Below are 20,447 nucleotides of genomic sequence, written 5' to 3'. Positions count from 1 at the left end.
CATGAACATTTTATTTGTTATGGCAATAATTTTAGACTATCCTCTTAGAACTCCTCTTTATCTGGACTATTCAGCAAGTCATAGCCAAATATGCTTGAGGCTTTCTGGGACAATAGCTCATTTACCAGCATAAAGCAATGCTGTCTCATCCCTCTAAGTTGTGCTGCAGGGTTATAAGAACATGGAAGCGGTCTGCTGAAAGTCTTTCATTTAATGTGGTATGCCAAACTGTTGCATAAGGGCAGATTTGTCTAAATCAAATTCTGCACTGGTGCTGTTTGCCAGTCCCATTTGAGTTATTGTAAAGATTGTTTCAAACAGGTCTCTTCATATGACAAACAGTTCTAAACAAAAATAAGAGGAAAATAAGAGGAAAAAGGGAAAAGAGGTTATTTTACCTCTCCAGCAGTTATTTGATGTTTCAATAGGATAGGCTTAGGTGCCTGGCAGTGACGCTTGAGTGAAGAGCCCCACCTTGGCCTTATGTTTGAAGTGGGGTAGACCGCTCACATAGAACCTCCTATTTATCACACACATCATATCTACTGTACTTGCTCTAGTCCCTGTGTCAGAAATTTAGACATTCCAGATGAAATAAGGACAGACAACATTTCTTTTTTACAATGTGGTGCCATTGTGAGATATTTCTGTGCATCAGTGATCCCTCTTCTTCACCTATTTAATGGCAGAAAATGTATTTGGGAAGCATGTTGTGAAAATTCCATTTCTCTCATTTTCCTATGTCAGCAGCTGTATATCTGTATAGTCAGAATAGAAAGTAAGGGGAGCACTGATATTCTGACACTGGCTGGAATGAATCACTTGAAACATCACAGGACTTCTACTTTGAAAACATAAACTGTTAGCACATATGCTGTGACTCTTAGTGACAAATATGGAGTGATGTTATGGTTCAGCCCCTCATAGTTTGTGAGATTTCAGAAAAATTATTTTCTGAAATTAAAACCTAAACTAAACTGAACTAAACTAATCCCAAACCAACTCCCAGCAAAAGAAAGACACAGTGATCACATGGCAAAAAAGATAGATAATGTATCCCGAAGACTGTTTTCATTAAATTAGGCTATTTGACATTTGTGTTTCTTCACTGATATATAAGGAGCATAAAATTGTCATTACATATTTACTTAAAGACCATTTCCAGTGGCTAGCATCCCCATTTACAAACCCACGCAGCTAAATTAAAATTTTGGCAGATGAAAGGATTTGTAATTACAACCAAGTGACAGTACCTTCTAATTTATATAGCTTAAGTAAGTTTAACTTAATAGTGATTAAACAAGAAATTCTTCTCTGCACCAAATTGCCCTCTAAATTGAGCACATCAGTGTGTGACATGCATGCTTGAATTCAGACTGTTTATAGCTTCACTTGCAGATACATACTAGGCCATTTGACAGCTGTTTCCATGGAACTGAAGAGCCAGAGTTATAACACCCTTAACACCCTTATAACAATTCTCTTTTTTCAGTTCCTTTCTTTTAGCAAATGCTTCACCTGTAGTTAGAACTTCATCCAGAATACATAAAAAGCTCACCTTGATCTATATCAAGGAAATTGAAAGTCGACTACTTCACTGAAAGTATTTTATAATCAAGTAATATCTTGATTAGCTCACACCATACAAAGTCATCATCATTAATGCTTATTTATATACAAAAATGCTTCAGGCTTTAGTAGCCTACCTTCTTGGTACCACCATCCCTATTAAGAGGACAATTACATTTAAAATAAAAAAATAAAAATGAAATAAGTAGGATAACTATAGTTCTAAGACAAATAAAAAAGACTAGTGGGTTTTGAGTTAATACAAAGAAATAGAATTAGTTGGTTTTTTTGGTAGGATTCAGAAATTTGGTGATCTCCACACCCTACTCTTCTTGCAATATATATAAAACAATGCATTAAAGCATCTCATACAAGTATTTGGAAATTGTATCATTGTTGAAAATCTCATGTCCTATATACACATGCTTAAAAAGATTTTAAAGACCATTGACTATTGGCCTCCTATCTGTTCCACTTTCCACTCCACTTTAATTTTTCATAATTTCCATCCTGTCATTATAAAGTGTTCTATCCCAAAAGGATCACCTAAATTGCTTATCCTTCTCCTAAAGAGGAGTAGGTTCATTAACTGAAAAACCTTCAAATTCACAGTGATTAAGATAGTGAGGATTATTAAGCACATGTTGACTAATTCTGTCAGGAAATAACATGCAGTGATTTGATTCTTGCTGCTGAAACAAATTAAATGTTGCAGAGATATCAAAGTGTATGCATTTTTGGGGGATGTCTTATTTGAAATATGTTGATGAATTTTCTCACTGTGTGTGTGTTTTCCTCCAGTGTCACTAATGTTGTTTATGACAAATGACAAAATGACATTGTCAGTTGTTATATGACACTACCAAGACTGAGTACTTTGAACACAAATCATTATTAATTATAAGAGTATGTGAACACATGAATTTTTTGGTGATGTAGCTACAGTTTGTGTTCATGATGTGACTGTCTTGTTTGTTTTCAGCACTCAGTTCAAGTGCAATCAGAGGTTTTTGAGTGTAGGTTCCACACTGCCTTCCATCTAGACAAAAGAGAAGTTTTAAATTATTTATTAATTTTTTATCACTTAAGAAAACTTTTTTAATACTAGACTGCTACTTAGAGAATACTTACTAGGTGGTTTTTAATTTTAATTTTTTTTTTGTGTGCACAAGAATGGTTAACATTCATAGCAAATCGTGAACACATTGAACAAATAAAGTTTAATAATAAACATTGTTTACTTATAATGCTCACAAAAGTATTTTAGCATGTGGCATATTCATCTTTTGTATTTAGCTGCATAGAAGAATGTAAGAAAAAAGGTAATTTTTTTTTCTTAAATGGCTTGAAGAGTATTCATATTTTTTTCTGAAATTACTGATATAACATTTCACTATATATTTGAAAATGTCTCTATTATAAACTGTTATAAAAGTGTAATAAATTTACAGCTATGTATATGGATTATGTATGTGTAAAGATAAACCACCATGAATGACATATAATTCATATCCAAATCACAAGTAGTGAAACTGTAGTAGATACAATTGCCTTTAATTCATTAATTATCAGTTACAGAAACAATTATCTGGTGGATTTAGAAAATATTAGAAAGATCAAGAAAGTAAATCAGATTCAGAACAATTAAGATTATATATTAAAGAAAGAGAAAATTTAGACTATTTATTGTTCTGGTTTTCTGGTGGGGCTTTTTCACTGTCCATAAAAAGTAACTCTAACCAGTATCATTCTGTTGATAACTGTTATGAATTAAGTATCTGCTGTGCAGCACAGCTGAGTAGTTTTTCAAAATATTAAAGAGTTTTACTAATAGTAAACACAAGCAGTGGCTTTAAGGATATTTTTATACTGGAGTGACTTTAATAGTGAAAAGTATGCTAAAGGCAGAGATACTCCACCCACAGCACTGTGATCATGTGATCACCCACATCTCTATGAAAGCATGTTAGATACAGAAAAGCATGTTGAATTAGTACATTTTATTTCTGTCTCATTAATTTCCAAAACAAGCTTTTATATTTATATAAACATATATGTGTCTTTCAACAATTTCATTGCATTTTTTAATCAGAGAAAGCATTAAAGGAGTACTTTGAAGACACTTTTATTTTTATTATTATTTAGAATTTTTAAACATTCAATATTTATTATTTTTATTATTTAGAATTTGGGTGGTTTTATTACCTATCTCATTATTCATTCCAAATATCAAAAGCTATGTTAAAAAAATTTAGAAAAAACTAACTTTCAGTTATGCGCACTTGACATCAGTGCTGTAGTGTTTTCTTAAAATGCTTGAATACTTGTATTTAATGGCAATCCATCTTAACAGTATGTTGACAGAGGTTAAAATAATTGAAATTTAAATGAAAAGAATAACATTCAGTATGCATTTGGTGAACAAGTATTCACAGTATGGGCACAATGCCTCAACTTTCTGAGGGAATCTAACAAATAGGGATTAGCAATACTTAATAAGTCACGTTTTCCTTGGCCTGACATGTTGGGATTTTAAGGTAGTCTGGGGTTGCACTTAGCATTAGTTTGCATTAGAAGTGTGACAAGTTAAAACGCAGCCATATGAATCACAGACAGACAAATCTTCTTGCCTCAGCATTAATGTACAGAGGTGCCACTGCTTATGGGTGGTGTATATACGTAAGGTCTGGTAGCAACAAGTGTAGAATCAGGTAGACCAATAAACTTGATTGTGTGCCTGTCCTGGACATATTGAGTACCTTGACCATGTGTTAAATGTGATTAATTATAGGCTTAGCAAAATCATTTTTGTCTTAAAAATTCCTGTCAATGAAAGTTATTTAACAGAAATCACACATATGAAGAAACAGAGGAGAAAAATTCAACCATACAATTAGTTTAAACAGCTCTTACTAGCTTCTTATCTGAAGTCACATTTGGAACTTGTAAGCTAGTGCAGAAAAGCAGACGAAAAAATTGTTTGAAGTGCAGGTCTTTCATTTTCAAAACAGTCCCTGTGGAAAATTATGGTTTTGGAGGGAATAATTATAATTTACATACTTCCTAAATTTTGCATTATGTAGGGGCATTAGCTGGCCTACTGAGAACTTGCCAGCACATCCCTATTTCTTTCCTGTATAATATGACTTAAAGCACTTTGGACTAAAAAATGCCAGTTTGTATTCCTAAGCATATGGCTTGAAATGAAATATAATATGAAATTTGTGTGTTTTTTTCAAAGGCTGCTGACCAGTTATTTTCTTCATCATGCTTTATTATTCTCATTTCCCACCAGCGTGATTCTTAACACTAGTTACTTCTTCAAAACTATCATGAGTGTGTTTATATGAGCAATGTATCTTTTTTGCGCTACTTAAATGCTTATGAAATAATTTCTTTGTTTCAAAGCTCGCAGGAGTTTAATTGAGTTGAGTTGAATTCAAAGTCAATTACTATCAGAATTAAAAAAAACAAAAAACACCAGAATTGACTGCAGTTGTTCAAAGTATTTACAGCTGCTAATCTGAAGTGCATTTTGTAAATGTTGATGGGAAAGATGCATGCCATCTAAAGGATATCTGAATTTAGAAGTTAAAGTTGCAGTATCAACACTTCATAGCACCACTGAATGAAGATAACCCATGGTCCTTACCTGTACCTCAAGTTTCACATAGTGATAATTAGGTATTTCTCCCTTGTGTAATACATACAACAAACATATATATATATTCTGTTTTGGAACTGTATTTATGCTTATTTATGTGTTTTCTGAGTATGTTCAATTTAAATACAAAGCAGTCACACATTATAGTTCAGAAAAAAAGGAGAAAGGCTACAGAGAGAAACTTGTGGATTTCTGATGGACCTTTTATGCTTTTATTTTTTTTTCCCCAGGTGACTTTTACAAAGAGGAAATTTGGGTTAATGAAGAAGGCTTATGAGCTTAGTGTTCTGTGTGACTGTGAGATTGCTCTAATAATCTTCAACAGCACCAACAAACTGTTCCAGTATGCCAGCACTGATATGGACAAGGTGTTGCTGAAATATACCGAGTATAATGAGCCACATGAGAGCCGAACGAATTCAGATATTGTTGAGGTAAGACTTTGTGTTTTGCTCTGAGGTGGAGGTGCTCCAAGTAGATTACACCTTCAAGTGACATAGCAGCAGGAGAGCAGAACAGGACAGTAGTGTGTTGGCTTGAGGATTGGAGGTGATGAAGCCAAAGGTGCAGGAAATCCATGTCTTTTGTGAGCAGTTTTATTCTTCTGAGTCTTGCAGAAACTTCTGCAAAGGGATTTCTGGCTCCTTGTTGTCCTGGTTTCTGTGCTGCTTTGTCACTTTGTCCCATTAATCCTCTCCATGCCTCAACCACTACCTACCAGCTGAATTTCCTGCTTGTCTCCTTGTCTCTTCCAGGGAAAGGCTCTCCAGAAAACATTGCATGCTTTGTCTCTACAATCCAAAAGTTATGACATTATTTGTTCAGAACGAATTAAGAATACATTGCATAAGATGTGGAAGATTTTGAACCATTTCTTCTTGCAATTTGACTGATTTTTTTAGCTTTTTGATTATTTGCAAAGGATGTCTAATAAAATGCAATGAAAGTTCATTTACAATCTGCACAGTAAAAATATATCAGCTAGTCACACAGATTATTACCATAATAGTGACAGTATCAAAGCAGTAGTGCCAGAATGCTAGAAACAATGTTTCATTTTTTTTTAGAATTATAAGGAGCAATTTTTATTTACAATTACTGAAAATTATTAATTTAAATTTAAGATTTTAAAATTTAAGCTTCTAATGTTTGCAGAAAAGTTAGTTTACTTTGCAATCACATTTGGATTCAAGCTATGCAAAATACATAAAGCCTTCAATGACTTTGTTGTAATTAGCAAAACACTCATATCTTAGATTTCTAAAAAAATAGGCTATGTGACCTATACAACTTCTGGTTTTAGGCCCATGACTGATCTAATGGTATCAATTAAAATACAGTATAAGGATGATGACCTATCTTAATGGCCAGTGAAAATTTACTCCTGAATATGTTGGTGTATATACTTGGTTTACTCCAGATCTTTTAAAGTTAATTATAGATTTTTGAATCACCTGGTTGTTGTCTGAAGTGAGACTTTGCTATTTTTGAAATCTTCACCAGGGTTAGTCATTTTTTCGAGACTAGCAATGTAAGATAGCGAGATATTTCTATATAAAATATTTAAAAGGATAAAAAATTCTGTATAATTAAGATTGTTAAATTTGTTACAAAGAGCTGTAGTCACACCACCTTAGATGGGCAAAGATTGCACCTTGGAATATATATTGCTTCCCTATCCTTCTTCTATCCTTGTGTCAGTATCAAGGAAATTACTGTTTTGCTTCCCTCCTTATTTCCCCCATATTCTCCCCCTCATTAGAAGAGCGTGAGGTTCTGACGGCAGAAAAAAATAAAATTAGTTAAGACTAGGAGGAAAGTGCATAATTTCTTCCTCCTCTCCATCATCTCTTTTCCTCCCTTACTTCAAATCTTTTGTATAGACATGAAGCCTTTCCTGCCACCTAGATCTGGGAAGCCATGTCCTGTCCAAAAGAGTTCAAATTCTGTGCCCAAATAAGTCCTGTCCTCCTTTAGTGGCAAAAAGCCAGAATATTCTTAGCAAAAGAGTTTCCTGTGATATCTTTACTTCTTCCTGCAGGCTTTTGTGTGGAAATAGGTGGAAATCCAGAAAGGGATTTATTACTTTCTTTACAATGAATTAATACTTTGTGATTAAGAGGACTATGGTTTTCCAAGGAACTCGAACAAAAACTTAAAATTTCAAATAATGTTGAAATTTCAGTAAAAGAACTCACTGCACCAGAAAAATCCCTTTCTGCATAAACAGTGGGCCAATTTGGATAGGCTGATCAGCAGTTTTGCATGCAGGTATTTAATTTTCTGGCTATACCCAAAGTTTATGTGCAACTCTTTCCACTTTTCTAAAAGGAACAAAATTAAAGCAGGTAACTGAAATAAATGTTAAGTAAATTGAACAGACATAAAATGCCAAGTGAAGTGAATGTTCTATCAGCTTTGAGTTTGATTTTCTGTTACATTTTTCTATGTTCTTCCTGTAACATAAAATAACTTAAAACATATCAGTACAGGTACAGTTCCAGAATCCAAGGAGTCCATCTCCAGCATGTAGATTTTGAACAAGAATTCCATATTGTCATGCCTTTAATGGAAAATCAAAGTTACAAGTACAGCAGAGGATAAAGCCAATGAAAATATGCAATCTGACAAATGGCTTGACTCTTAATGTAGTTTAGGTACATTTCTAGGTACAGGAGATAAATCTGCCACACATTTAAATATTTTAATTGATCAGTTAAACTGACTGCATTACACATATTTTCCTTGTAAGACATCCGTCTTCTTTTCCCTCTCAGACAGCTAGATTTCACAATTAAAATTTTTTAATCTTGTTCTTCCAGAGCAATCAACAGAAGCTGAGAATAAGACAGTATTATTAAATCTGAGCACTTTCACCTAAATGCCTATTCAATAACTATATTTCAGCAGAAGAAAAGGGCATAGCTGTGCTCATGGATTTCTGCACAGTATTCGAGAAAGAAAACTTTTTTTGGATGACCTATGAAAATTCGAAACATAGCTGTCAACCATATAAAGATCTTTAATTTAGAACCCAATTTCTGTTCACATTCAGCACAATATTAACTATTTAGTTACTTTTGAGTTGTGGTAGAACTGTGTTATCAGTCCTTCAAATGTAGTGTAACTTCTTTAAACTATCCATATTCAAAGAAAATTAAAAGAGCAGCTCTCTAGTATGAAGTTAATTACTTTTAAGTTAAACCACTGCTATTCAAATAGAAAAATTATATAACTTTTCATGTAGAAAAGTTTCTTTCTGGCTGAAGCCAGAATTAATTTTATTAAGCAAATGTTTTCATTGTAATTGCAGGTTTAATTATATTTAGCATTTCTGAAAAAGTGAGTCTAGTGGACATAACTTTTAATTATAAATATCTGAAGAAAACAAGGTCATATATTTAACAAACATCACACTGTTTTTTAATGGAAAATTGGTTCCACACAACTTAGAGGTATATGATATCAACAAATCTATCTTGATAAAATGTTAATAGTTATTAATAATACTATAATCAATAGAATGCTAGTAGAGAATTGTAATGGCCAGTTACTGTTCTTCTTTGAGCTTTTATTTGAACTTTTCTGGTTTAATGATTTAAACAAATGGCTCTTACCTTCTTTACATATGTAGAAATTGTATTTACATGTAATAAATATGACTGAGATGATGTTTCCAGTTTCTTCATCACATTTGATTAATATGATATTTGAGAGTTTTTCAGGTCACAAAAATTGTCTACCAGGTGAATGTGTCTCAGTTAGGATCCAGTAAATATACTTAAAACATACATGGGTAAATAAAGGCAATATGTACTCATGAAGGAGAAAATATATGCATTCTACACTCACATTTATCAGTTTCAAGCAACAGTGACAATTATTGTGAGTCTTAACAAAATCTCATGGAGATATGCATTAAGTCTGGGAAACAAAAAACCAAACAAAAAATAGCCAATGAAACAAAACCGACCAAACAAATAAAGTACATTCTGAAATTTTTGTTTAGCATTAACTGGATTCTTAAATCTGAAGCCATTATGTCCTCACCAAGCCACTCATACTACAGTCATTCATTCAATTTTCCTTCGGTTAAAAAGTGAGCATTAGTGGCTGGAGAAAGTTTCTCACAGGAGAAACTCTGGTGAGTTCATTCAACACTGAGGAGAAATATAACGTTTCATCTTTATGCTAGCCTCCAAGTGTGTATGTAAATTCCAACAACAATATATTCAGCATAATTGTATAAGACTAGACAATAACTTACTTTTTACAATAAGGAAATGGGGAAGAAAAAATGTCAGCATTTTACAACAGTCAATTAAATGCATTATGCATCCTTTGGATTTATGAGAAATGAGGCCAGATCCTTTCCTTGTTTCTATAAAACAGAAGTGGATGTAACACAACTTATTTTAGTGATATCTTACTACCTATCACACTGCTGTGATTAATAAGAATCCTGTTCTGAAACACTGTAAGCTCACTACTTAGGAGCTCAGGAAGGACTTCAGCCTTAGATTTAAGGGTACAGATTTCAGAGCAGGAATATGGGAAAATGTTTTGCTGCAAATATAATTAAAAGTCTAACCATGCGACAGAAATCTGCTGTGATTCTTCAGCTAAGCCATCAAGCCTTTGCTGATTTAAGGTGAAACTTCCTGCCTGTTTTCTCTCTCACTGTCCCTTTTTCCTTCTCATTTCTTTCATGTCAAAGCATCAGCTACTGTCTCAGCTTTAGAAGACTTCTAGTGAATTTTCACTAACTCCTGGTTTTGATTCAGTTTCTGGTATACTGAGTTTAATACGCTGAGCCTTGCTCTGTGTGCACTTAAATCATTGCTCCACAAATCACTCACTACTTTATCTTTCAGCTCTTTTTAAACCCCCCAATCCATCAATTTCTTTGACCCTGCTGCTATTATTGTCACTCTTTCTCCAGCTGACTTCTCTTCATCCTGATTCAGTGGTCACTACCTTTAGTTCAAGTTCTCCTACTAGGTCAGCCCTTTCAAATTCATCCCATTAAACATATCTTCTGCTTTCAGGCATTCATCCATCTCCTCAGTTCCCTTTTACCATACCACTAATCACTAGTAGAGAAAAAAGCAAAACACAGACTCTATTCATCTTTCTCTTTGTTAACTGAGGTTCTATGTCATGAATGCTAATCACCGACAAAGTATCTTAATTTTGCAAAGTTCACTGCATAAAACTGCTAATTTGTATGCATGCACACACATCTGCCTGATCTTTGCAGGTCTCCATTACCTTACAAAAAATCCTCCCATGAGCTCAATGTCTTTTATGAAATATCTATTACCTGTTTTTTGATCTATCTTTTTCTGGTACATGTCTTCAACTTCTCCTTTATTTCTCTCTCTCTCTCTCTCTCTCTCTCTCTCATTTTTTAATCAAGTGTTAGAAGGATTTCATGGTCCTCAACATGGACTTTTACATGTAGGAAGATATCAGCTTCTGCAGTATACTGTCATATATTTCTGCTTCAGTAAAACCTTAACCTCATCTGGCTTCTCATCTATACATTGTCTTACTCTATTAGGGACTGATCTTCCATTATACTTGTTGGTCCTCCATCCTCTTTTGCCTTCTCTTTTTCATGGAAATTAGGTAAGTTTGGGTAACTTGAATTGGGTGAACTCTTGCATTTAGTGATAGTGAAGACTTAATCAAGAATTAATCTGAAGTATTCTAGGGGGTAAATTATTTTAAGGACATTGTGATGGAGTTGCAGGTTTCCCAGGGAAAAACAAAAAGACCCAAAAAAATAAAGTAGTTCTAATTTGCAATAATATGTCAAATTTTAAAATCATTTTTACACTATAGATTCTTTTTCATGGATAATGAGCATCTAGCATTGTCCTTTTAACTTGTTTTGTATAGGGTAACACTAATGTTCATTCTCTAGCAACTGTTGGGGTTTTTTTAAGTTTACAGAGTATTTTCCCTTTTCTAGTGGACTTCTGTATTTGGTGAGGGAGAACAGTCTGAACATAGCAAAAGAAATGTGGACCATTTGCAGCTGCAATTTCCCTAAGAGGAAGAAGTGAGGTTCTGAACATGTGAAATTTGTCCTGCTGGCTGCTCATCCTTTGTGTTTTACAACACATGGAGAAATCTTCACAGAGCTTAATATTAAGATAGCCAGGAACAAACTAATACCAAGCCCTATAGGAATTAAGAATTTTCTTATTGTGTGCTTTTTTTGCTGGTTAAAAAACCCACTGTTACTGTGAAAAAAATGTGTCTAATGAAAACATACAATTAGTGATAGTAGTACATTCTTCCATGGACTTGTAGAAAAGCTAGTTTGAATGGAAAATCCAGTTGTTTTTAGTATGACCAGCCACAATGTGTTAACTTGCATACTTTTAAATCTTCTTGAGGGACATGAGAGTTAAAACTTAGTACAGCTTTAGCACAGTAGAAGGTTGAAATTGAGAATGGCACTCAGGTACCATATCATCAAATACAAGCAGTATTTGTGCCACAGAGGAATGCCACAGTCCTGTTTTGTTCATGGACTTACCACACATTGTCCCATCAGTCCTTATAGATGTGCTGTGGGTCCTATAGCACATTAGGATTAGTCACTTGATATGGAAGTTTTGAATGAGATAAAGAGAAAAGAAATTTTCTTCTGTCAATTATTTCTAAAGGTCACAGAGCTAATGACTAGCTAGGAGGTTAATTAGATTCTGAAAGCCTCTTCATATCAATTAAGACTCTTATCTGTATATTTGTAGTAAATAAGCCCATACAACTCTTTAAATGTTCTCTTTTTAGGAAAAGTAAGGAAACTGTTGTAGCTTGTTTAATGTGATACGTGTATTTTCCTCTCTTGTCATCATAACATAATATTGCATATAAACAAGCTGTGAAATACATATCAAGTCAGCTCTTGAGCTGCTGAAATCAGGGGATTTCTTTCAGCTACCGTGGGCTGAAGATCTGGGACAGTATGGAAAGTAAGCCTGTATGTAAGAAAGGTTATTCAGGGTGATCTAAAGACAGTACAGTGTATTGGATACTGCCCTGGACTAGGACTCATGAGACTTGGATTTTATTAATAGCTTTGCCAAATACTGTTTTGTGACCTTGGATAAGTCTTGTTTCCTCTTAATGCTTCAGTTTCATGATCTGTGGCATAGGGATAGCATTATTGATTTCCTTTGTAAATTGGTTGAAGATCTGTGGCTCAAAAAACAGCTAGCATTACCAGTTTCACAAGACAGATAGTTGGAAAGAGTCAACTGGCCAAAAAATTTTCTTTGGATGACTATTTAGGCTTTTTAAATGCCTTTGTCTTTTTTAATTTTTAGAAAATACAAGCCAAACCATTATTGCAAACATCATGTATGACAAATCCATAGGACTGAATTCAAGATCTTCAGCATTTTTCCTTTGGTCTTTGCTTGCCAACTGAGTACTGAGCCTTTGAAAAAGGTGTTTGCAAATTAATGTCCTCATGAGTTTTTTCTGTGTTTTTTCTAACCATGAATGGTTAAAAAAAAAAATCTCAGAGGGAAAAATATATTGGTTTCAAAAGTACTACAAGTCTGTCCATTTTATTAATCTTGATTTCATTTTTTAAAGTAATTGTTTTAGAAATACATCCTTTCTAAACAAAAGCTGACATTCTAACCAGAATTATCTTATTTTTCCATCAATTTGGGATTCATGCAAATAGTGGCTATTACAAGACCACAAGAAAAACTTCAAAGATGGAAAACTGTGTATGGCAATTCTATTCTATCCAAAGTAGTCCCTCAGTGGAGCTGCTGTTAGTCAGTGAGAGTGTCCAAAGCAGTCCTTCTACTGCACTCATTAGGTAGCAATTTATTCCCTTCCTCCCACTTATCCTCATGAGATTTTTGACTCTTTATCTTCCCAGGCTATTTTCAAGCTCTCCTTGATAATTCTGCATCTCCTTGTTACTCTGCATTTGATAAGTCAGAGACTTTAGTTGCTATGCAATCTAGAAGAAGAAAAGTAGAGGATTTCTTATATATCAAATTAATTCAGTATGTGAAAAAATGTAGCTAAGAGAAAGTTGCACAATGAGGTTTTTTTTCATTTTGCTTTATCTCAAAAGAAAAAAAAAAAGGTTTTCCAATATGATTTATTTCGGCAAGGAAACACAGCTTGTAGTCCTAACATATCTCAAATGAAAGCAAAGCCACTCACCTAAGCGCTACTTTTCCATGTGTGGAAGAGAAATAGGACAGAAAAAAATAAAACTGATCCAAAATTAATTATTCTGAAGCACATGGTACATCAGAATCCTCTTTTGGGTGTGTTTAGGGGGTGATCTGGACCTCCTGTTTTAGCCTTTTTGAGGACGGTGTCATTTTATTTTTTATTTGTTCTTTCATTGTTTTGCAATAGTTTTTAAAATACTTTAATAACGTAGCAAATTTTTTGCATGGATTGTTGCAAAAATGCTGAAATTATGAAAGTTAAAAATAAGTATGGAATATTGTTTCAAATTTTTAGTTCTCCCTTTTTTGTCAAAGTGGAATCTTAAAGCTGTATTTCTTAGAGCAAGGTCTATTTCACAGATCACTCTTTCTTTCTCCAAAATATGATACATCTGGCTAAGGAGCTGGAAAGATCTCACATGTCTGTGTAACATTCTCAGACCTTAATAGTTCCAAAGTTTTGTCCCAATCTAGTCATTGGGGAATGTTCTTTGCTTTTGTAATCACTGTTTCACATAGTAACAGCTTGTTGTATTTTGGTCTGTTTGCCAGAGGGTAGGTTTATTTTTAAATCCCTGAACTCTGAATTTTCTTAATTTTTCCAAGATTGGAAGCAGCTGAAATGCCTGAAGTTACAGGTTGAAGGGCTTGCTTCACAACATGAGATGGGAAACCTCGTTCCCTCCTCCTTGTGTTTTTCTTTTTTTAAATTTTTTCCTAACAATGTTTCTTAACTGATATTTGCCTTAAAATAGAACACTGTCTCACTAAAAATAGCTTGGCACTCAGTCTTGCCAAGGAAAATGGAGAGGAATAGGCGTGGAATAGAAAGCTGAGTAATCCAGCTCTATTCATTCACCGATCCCTTTGAGAATGCAGGCGATGATAAAGTGCCCTCAAAAAACCGCAGGCCTGACTTGCTCTCTTCAGACTCCTAGGTGCCAATAAACATTTTAGCCCAAGGATATACTTTTTTTGCCTCATGGATCGTAAACACTTTCTGAAAGACAAGGCTTTGTTTCGCAGAAACTAACTTACTGTCAAAAATAGCTGACTTTCCTAAGGTCCATTTTTTTTTTTTTTACTTTCCACATGTTTTTTAATTTATTTTAAGATAAGCAATGATTGCAGTGTTCTGTCAAGAATTACCATGAAATGTTAAATATCTAGTGTGAATGAATGAAAAAAAAAATAGATGTTTTTCAATGATGATTTCATGTGCCCTCAAAACTACATATCAGTAAGAAAGAAAAATTTATTATTCTGATTCAGAGCAGTAAAAATAAATTGGTAGACATTATTTCACTGAAAAATCAAATCTTAGCTGCAGAACATTTCTGCAGATATATATATTTTTTAATTTGTAATTGTTCTGAAACTCAAATTTCACCAAGAGAATGTGATAGACTGGAGTAGAAAAGGATCTATTTTACTCAAAAAAATACCTGTTGAGAACTTGCAAGGCAGGAATTTTTCATTTGAACAGTTGTCAAATTAGGGAAAGTCAGTCTTCTGTACTGCAGTTTTTCGTATCCATTGTAGTATTGCAGTGTGAGATATCAGTAGTACTACAGAGCAGAAGAAACACCAGGAAGGGTTGAGCATGTTATTTAAAGCAAGAATATGTGTTGTTCTGTATGGAGTTTTTTGCTTTTTTGGTTTTTGGTTGTTTTTTTTTTTTATGTGAGCAACCTGGTCAAACACAGTAATAGGGTGTGGAGACATCAGTGCAGTTCACAGGGTTATTTGAGCCTGAGTATTGTTTTGTTCAGTTCCTGTAATGCTGCTTGTGATAAGACTCTGGAGACAAAGGATGATAATTGATGGAAAGAGACTTAAATCACTCCAAAAAGAATCAAGGTCCTTGTATTTGGGTACATCAACTCTTCTGGTCTCCTTCCCCCTTGTAAAGCATTTTGTCTTCTTGCATGTTGGCCCCCTCTGCTCTTTGTAATGCAGGCAGGCCACAAGTGATTCCTTTATGCAGTACACAGGGTGTTATTGTGTCTGTGTGGTGTATTACTAACTACCAAGGCTGAATTCTACTATTGTGTCTTCACTTCAAGCACAGAAAAATAGGACACACTACCCTGCATTACCATTTTCAACCTAGATAGTGAGCTACTTATAGCTGTGTTCCAGACACAAAGGCTTTTGTGAGCAAGCCCATTTTTAATTTTCATCATTAAAATATCCCTGATTTGTAAGGCCAATGCAAAATGTGGTTATTTACCCGGATTCATACACAGTATGAAGTTCTGAAGTGATAATGACTAGTGTAAAAATTCTACATATTCTCTTGCCTCACAATTATCTTTAATGAGAATTACTGACTTTGCCCTCTTTTCCCCCCCAAGACTTTTTTTTACATTGGGTTCCCATTAGCTCTTGACTGTTCTTTCTTAAATCAATGTTAAAGATTATGCAACGCTGAGTTTCTAGCAAAATTAGTTACGTGATGCACTGTTCTTCATATGCTTACACATGAGCAGGGGGTATTTTGATACACAAATGTTTCCACATGTGGGTCCTAAGCTACCACTCATCAGGTTAAAAGAGCCCTATGGTATCAAAAAAGCCAAAAAAGCCAAAAAATTCTGCTATGCAAAGCCCACTATTCAGGTTTTATTAGGTCTCTGTTTCAAGCCTAGAGATGTCAATGGGAGCGTTCTGAACAAACTCATATCTGCCCTGTTACAGCTTCTAACACAGACAAAACTTTCTATGCATTCTGCCTCCTTTTGTGGTAAGAAATACTAGAATAGGTCCTATTTCTGAAAATAAGACCTATTTATCGAAGATTTATGGAAGTCGCTTTTCAGGCACTGAAACTTCTCACAAGAAGAAAATTGAATGTTCCTGCAAATCTCTGCAGAATCATGGCTTTTTCTGAAGCAGTGCCAGGGTCAGTAAGGGTGACAGAGCTGGGACTCAATAGTTCAAAACATGAGCCACATTTATGTATCTATGCTCAGAAGTAAACTCCCTGCCACAGAGTTGTAAATTCCCTGAGAAACAAAGGCACTGTGCAAGAGGAGCTTCATCACCAAAGAGGATAGGGATGAAAAGTCAGTCTAATCCTGGCTTTTTGCCCACTTTACTCTCCTTCTAGGCAGCTAACAAATTTTCTGCTCAGGCTGGAACACCTTACCCATATGATTTGCATGAAGTGAAGTGGCTGCATAGCTCTCCTTCCTAGACTACACACAGATAACACTATCTTTGTGAGATGCCTTTGCACAGTTTTCATAGCTCTGGCAAAAGTTCTGTTAAACTTCAAATTCTGGTGACTTTATTTCCTTGTTACAGTAAGAAGGTATAAATTCATTATTTGTGTACTACAAAATTTGTATCCATCCTCTATGTATTATGTACTTCATATTGATTAGACCTCATTTGCCCTGAATTCAGAGAGGCCTGTATTTTTATATAAGACAAGTGAAATTAATGTAAGTTACCAAATTTGAGGGGCTATAAAACCCCCAAATACATATGCTTTGTTGTTCTACATTTTTAATTATCACAGGTCTGTAGTCAGGTCTGAATCAATGTCCATAGTCTAGAGTTGTTAAATGTTGTTAAATCTTAAATAACCATTTTTCATTGCATTAGAGAAGTTCCATTAAAACAGCTTCAATCAACATTTTCTTTATGCAGCAACCTCTGAATCCAAAATTTTAGGTAGTTGTGTTTCCCTTACTTAGTTTTTCCATGAATATTTCTACTATTAATGGAGAAGTAAAAACTGCTAAAAGAAGTTGCAGCACATACATTCTAAACAATTAGTTAATTATTTGTGTGATAGGGATGTCAAAAGTAAAAATCTGTGATACATTGGATATGCTTGCATTAAAAAAGTCTCAAATTCATTTATTTATATCATCCTGTGTGATCTGTAGACCATTATAGTGCAGAATTATATAAATTAGCATGGTTTTACTTTGGGTTGTTCAAGTAAAGGTTTATTCTTTTATCAAGTGTTATAGCACACAAGCTGTTCAAAGAAAGTGAATTATATGAGAGTCAATAAAAGTCTTTTAAACACACAACTGCTAGAGATCGGTTCAAAAGAGATCAAAATCTTGACAAAGAAGCAATACCTAATGGAATGTCATAGCATATTCAGCTTCCTACAATATAACCATGGCTGTAACACGAAAAGCAAAAAAATATATAATTTCCCTTTCATTTTTGTAATCCAAGGATTAGTTATTACATGCTTCTAACGTGTATAAACATATATCAGTAAAATGGAAGCTTTATGGATTTCTTCCAGCAGGTACCAGTATGGGACTTAGCATCTGAGCTACATTTCTGTAACCTGTCTGAAAGAAGCTCAACACCCTAGACATAAATTTTCATGACCCACATATATTGTTTACCTCACGAATAAAGGCTCATAATTATGCTCAGTACTTTGCATCCTATATCTGAAAAAATTTCACAGAAGTGTCTAAAATTGCCTTAAAATATGGCAACAGTCATTTGTCCAAAAACCTTGTCTGGAGGCTCATGAACATTATGAAGGATCTGTAATATTACCTTGAAGATTACTAGGGGCCTGTACTCTGCTTAATAAGTATTGACCGAACGTGGGTCAAAGTTGAGAGCCTTTCCCAGTCCCAGTTTAAGACCCTAAGAATTTCAACAGGTTTTTCTCAAACAAAAAGGTGCTACAAGTCACAGAACTCTGTCTCCTGTCAAGTTCTGTTTCTCTGACTTAACAAATCATGTGTTTGTTAATGCCCAAAGGCAAAATTATATATACTATATATATATATAAGCTATCTAGAATTATATATATATTTAACTATATGTTTGTCTAGAACTCTCTAGAGCATAGGAAGCTAAGTAAATCCTATCACTTCTAGGAATATGGGGAGCAATAGCTTTGAGCCTATTCAGATCAAAGAAGAAACAGAACCTGTGTTTCCAGTTAGCATGTTTCTCACTACTAGCTGTTATACAGAAAAAAAAAAAAAAATCAGGAGCAGAAAAGTTTTCTTAAAAGAGACGGGTGAGTCTTCCTCAAGTCTTTAAAAAGTTGCCTGTTGGAGAGGTATGTTCCAGTCAATACTTGAATACCCAGTAGGAATGTGGGCGAAAGCATTTCTGTAGGCCTGGGTAAGCACCTGATGCTTTTGATGAGGGATAGGATTTCTGAAAACTCATTTGCTTGTTTTGGGTCATGCACAATTCCACCGCAAACTGCTAGGTTTGGATCCCGTTCTGTAGAACCAAACTCTTCCAGTGCCTCAGATCCTAACACACTGTGAATTCCACTGTGAAGATCAGGTGCCTAAACACTAGGTACTGCCAAATTAAGCTTTCTGTGTCCCTAAACCATTTACTGGATCTATTCCATAGCCTTTTTCTGTCACAATGCCCTTCTTTGCAACAAGGCAATTGCAGTAGGCTGTGGACTGCTCTTTATGGTTTCAGTATAAGCTCAAAGCATGAAGGAACACTCTTTACTGACCATTTTCCTACCCTGACACTTTAAAAATTGCTTCTGTTCCAAAGGGTCCTTAGAGAGAACTGCTGTCATTTCACTATCCTGGAGGAATCTTAATATACAGCTTTCAAGCTGGGGGCAGGAGGAGTTGGGGATTCTTCCTAATTGGCTGCATTAGAAGAACCCTTTAACAGTTAGGACCCCTTTAGATAACTACATATATGTAAATATATGACATAATGTATGATATGATATGATATGATATGATATGATATGATATGATATGATATGATATGAACAGTTGTGAAATGACTACTATTGATATAATATGCATTTTATCTAGTTGGACTAAACCCACCTGATAGTAATATTCATGAGAGATTCACAACTGTATCCTGAATGAGAGAGATGTTTCTGGGCTTGGACTTGACATGAGACACTGGACCCAAACAGTTATAGAAAATTCTTTTATTTGCTCCACAGATTAACTTTTTCATTCCTTCCCCATTAATGAGTATGACAAATCCACCTACTCATGTACAGTCTTTTTCATGGGAGAAATGTTCTTAATTCCTCCTTCTTCGTGAAGCATAATGGTGTAAAATAGCTGACTAAACCTCAGCATTCTGAAGTCTTCTTCCTACTGATCTTCATGACCAAATGAGTGGCAGGAATAAAAGAAGGGAATGCATGCGCTTGACTGGTCCAGCTCCATGGCTCTGGCATGGGGGGAGAAGGTTCTGATGGCAGGGCAGAACAGGCAGCCCTGTACAGTGTTTATGCTGCAATAACAAGTGATCAAAACTGGTCAAGAGACCACACCTGAGTCTCCACCAAGTGACACAGTATCTGTTATACCCGTATTCACGGTCTCCTTCATGCCTGTTTCTAACAAGTCTCAGAAAAATTAAGCAGGCCAAAATCTTGTTCTATTTGTTCCTCTCTCCTGTGGAATTAGGGGACCCACATGGAGACGTCTTCTGTAGCTCACAGATCTCTCTCTGTAAATACCATATTATTAAAGATTTTAAGATCTCAGACAGTAAGACTTTGCCAGGCCAATATACCAATACATCTTGCAAACCTATAATTTTGTTCCAAAAAAAAAAAGAAATCCAGTTTTACAGCAGAAAACCCTAACATTTAAAAAAATTTAGGTGCTTCCAGAAGAAAACAGATTTTTCAAACAAAGCATTTAGATTCTGAATTAAAAATTTCCTTTCCTTTCCTTTCCTTTCCTTTCCTTTCCTTTCCTTTCCTTTCCTTTCCTTTCCTTTCCTTTCCTTTCCTTTCCTTTCCTTTCCTTTCCTTTCCTTTCCTTTCCTTTCCTTTCCTTTCCTTTCCTTTCCTTTCCTTTCCTTTCCTTTCCTTTCCTTTCCTTTCCTTTCCTTTCCTTTCCTTTCCTTTCCTTTCCTTTCCTTTCCTTTCCTTTCCTTTCCTTTCCTTTCCTTTCCTTTCCTTTCCTTTCCTTTCCTTTCCTTTCCTTTCCTTTCCTTTCCTTTCCTTTCCTTTCCTTTCCTTTCCTTCTTTCCTTACC

At 34.7% G+C, this 20,447-nt stretch overlaps 1 protein-coding gene across 14 annotated transcripts in view; it reads left to right on the top strand.

The window, feature by feature from the left end:
- MEF2C (myocyte enhancer factor 2C) overlaps window positions 1-20,447 on the top strand; it is a 127,704-nt gene that overhangs the window by 59,611 nt on the left and 47,646 nt on the right. For all 14 annotated transcript variants that reach the window (XM_086868740.1, XM_086868743.1, XM_023944709.2 and 11 more), the window contains one exon: window positions 5,464-5,667. In XM_086868740.1, coding sequence (XP_086724866.1) covers window positions 5,464-5,667 — 204 coding nt within the window. The remainder of the gene's footprint in view (window positions 1-5,463; window positions 5,668-20,447) is intronic.

This window comes from Cyanistes caeruleus, chromosome Z, assembly GCF_971803275.1.
Source record: "Cyanistes caeruleus chromosome Z, bCyaCae1.hap1.1, whole genome shotgun sequence".
In the NCBI taxonomy this organism is placed as follows: domain Eukaryota; kingdom Metazoa; phylum Chordata; class Aves; order Passeriformes; family Paridae; genus Cyanistes; species Cyanistes caeruleus.
This window is presented reverse-complemented; position numbering and strand designations above follow the sequence as displayed.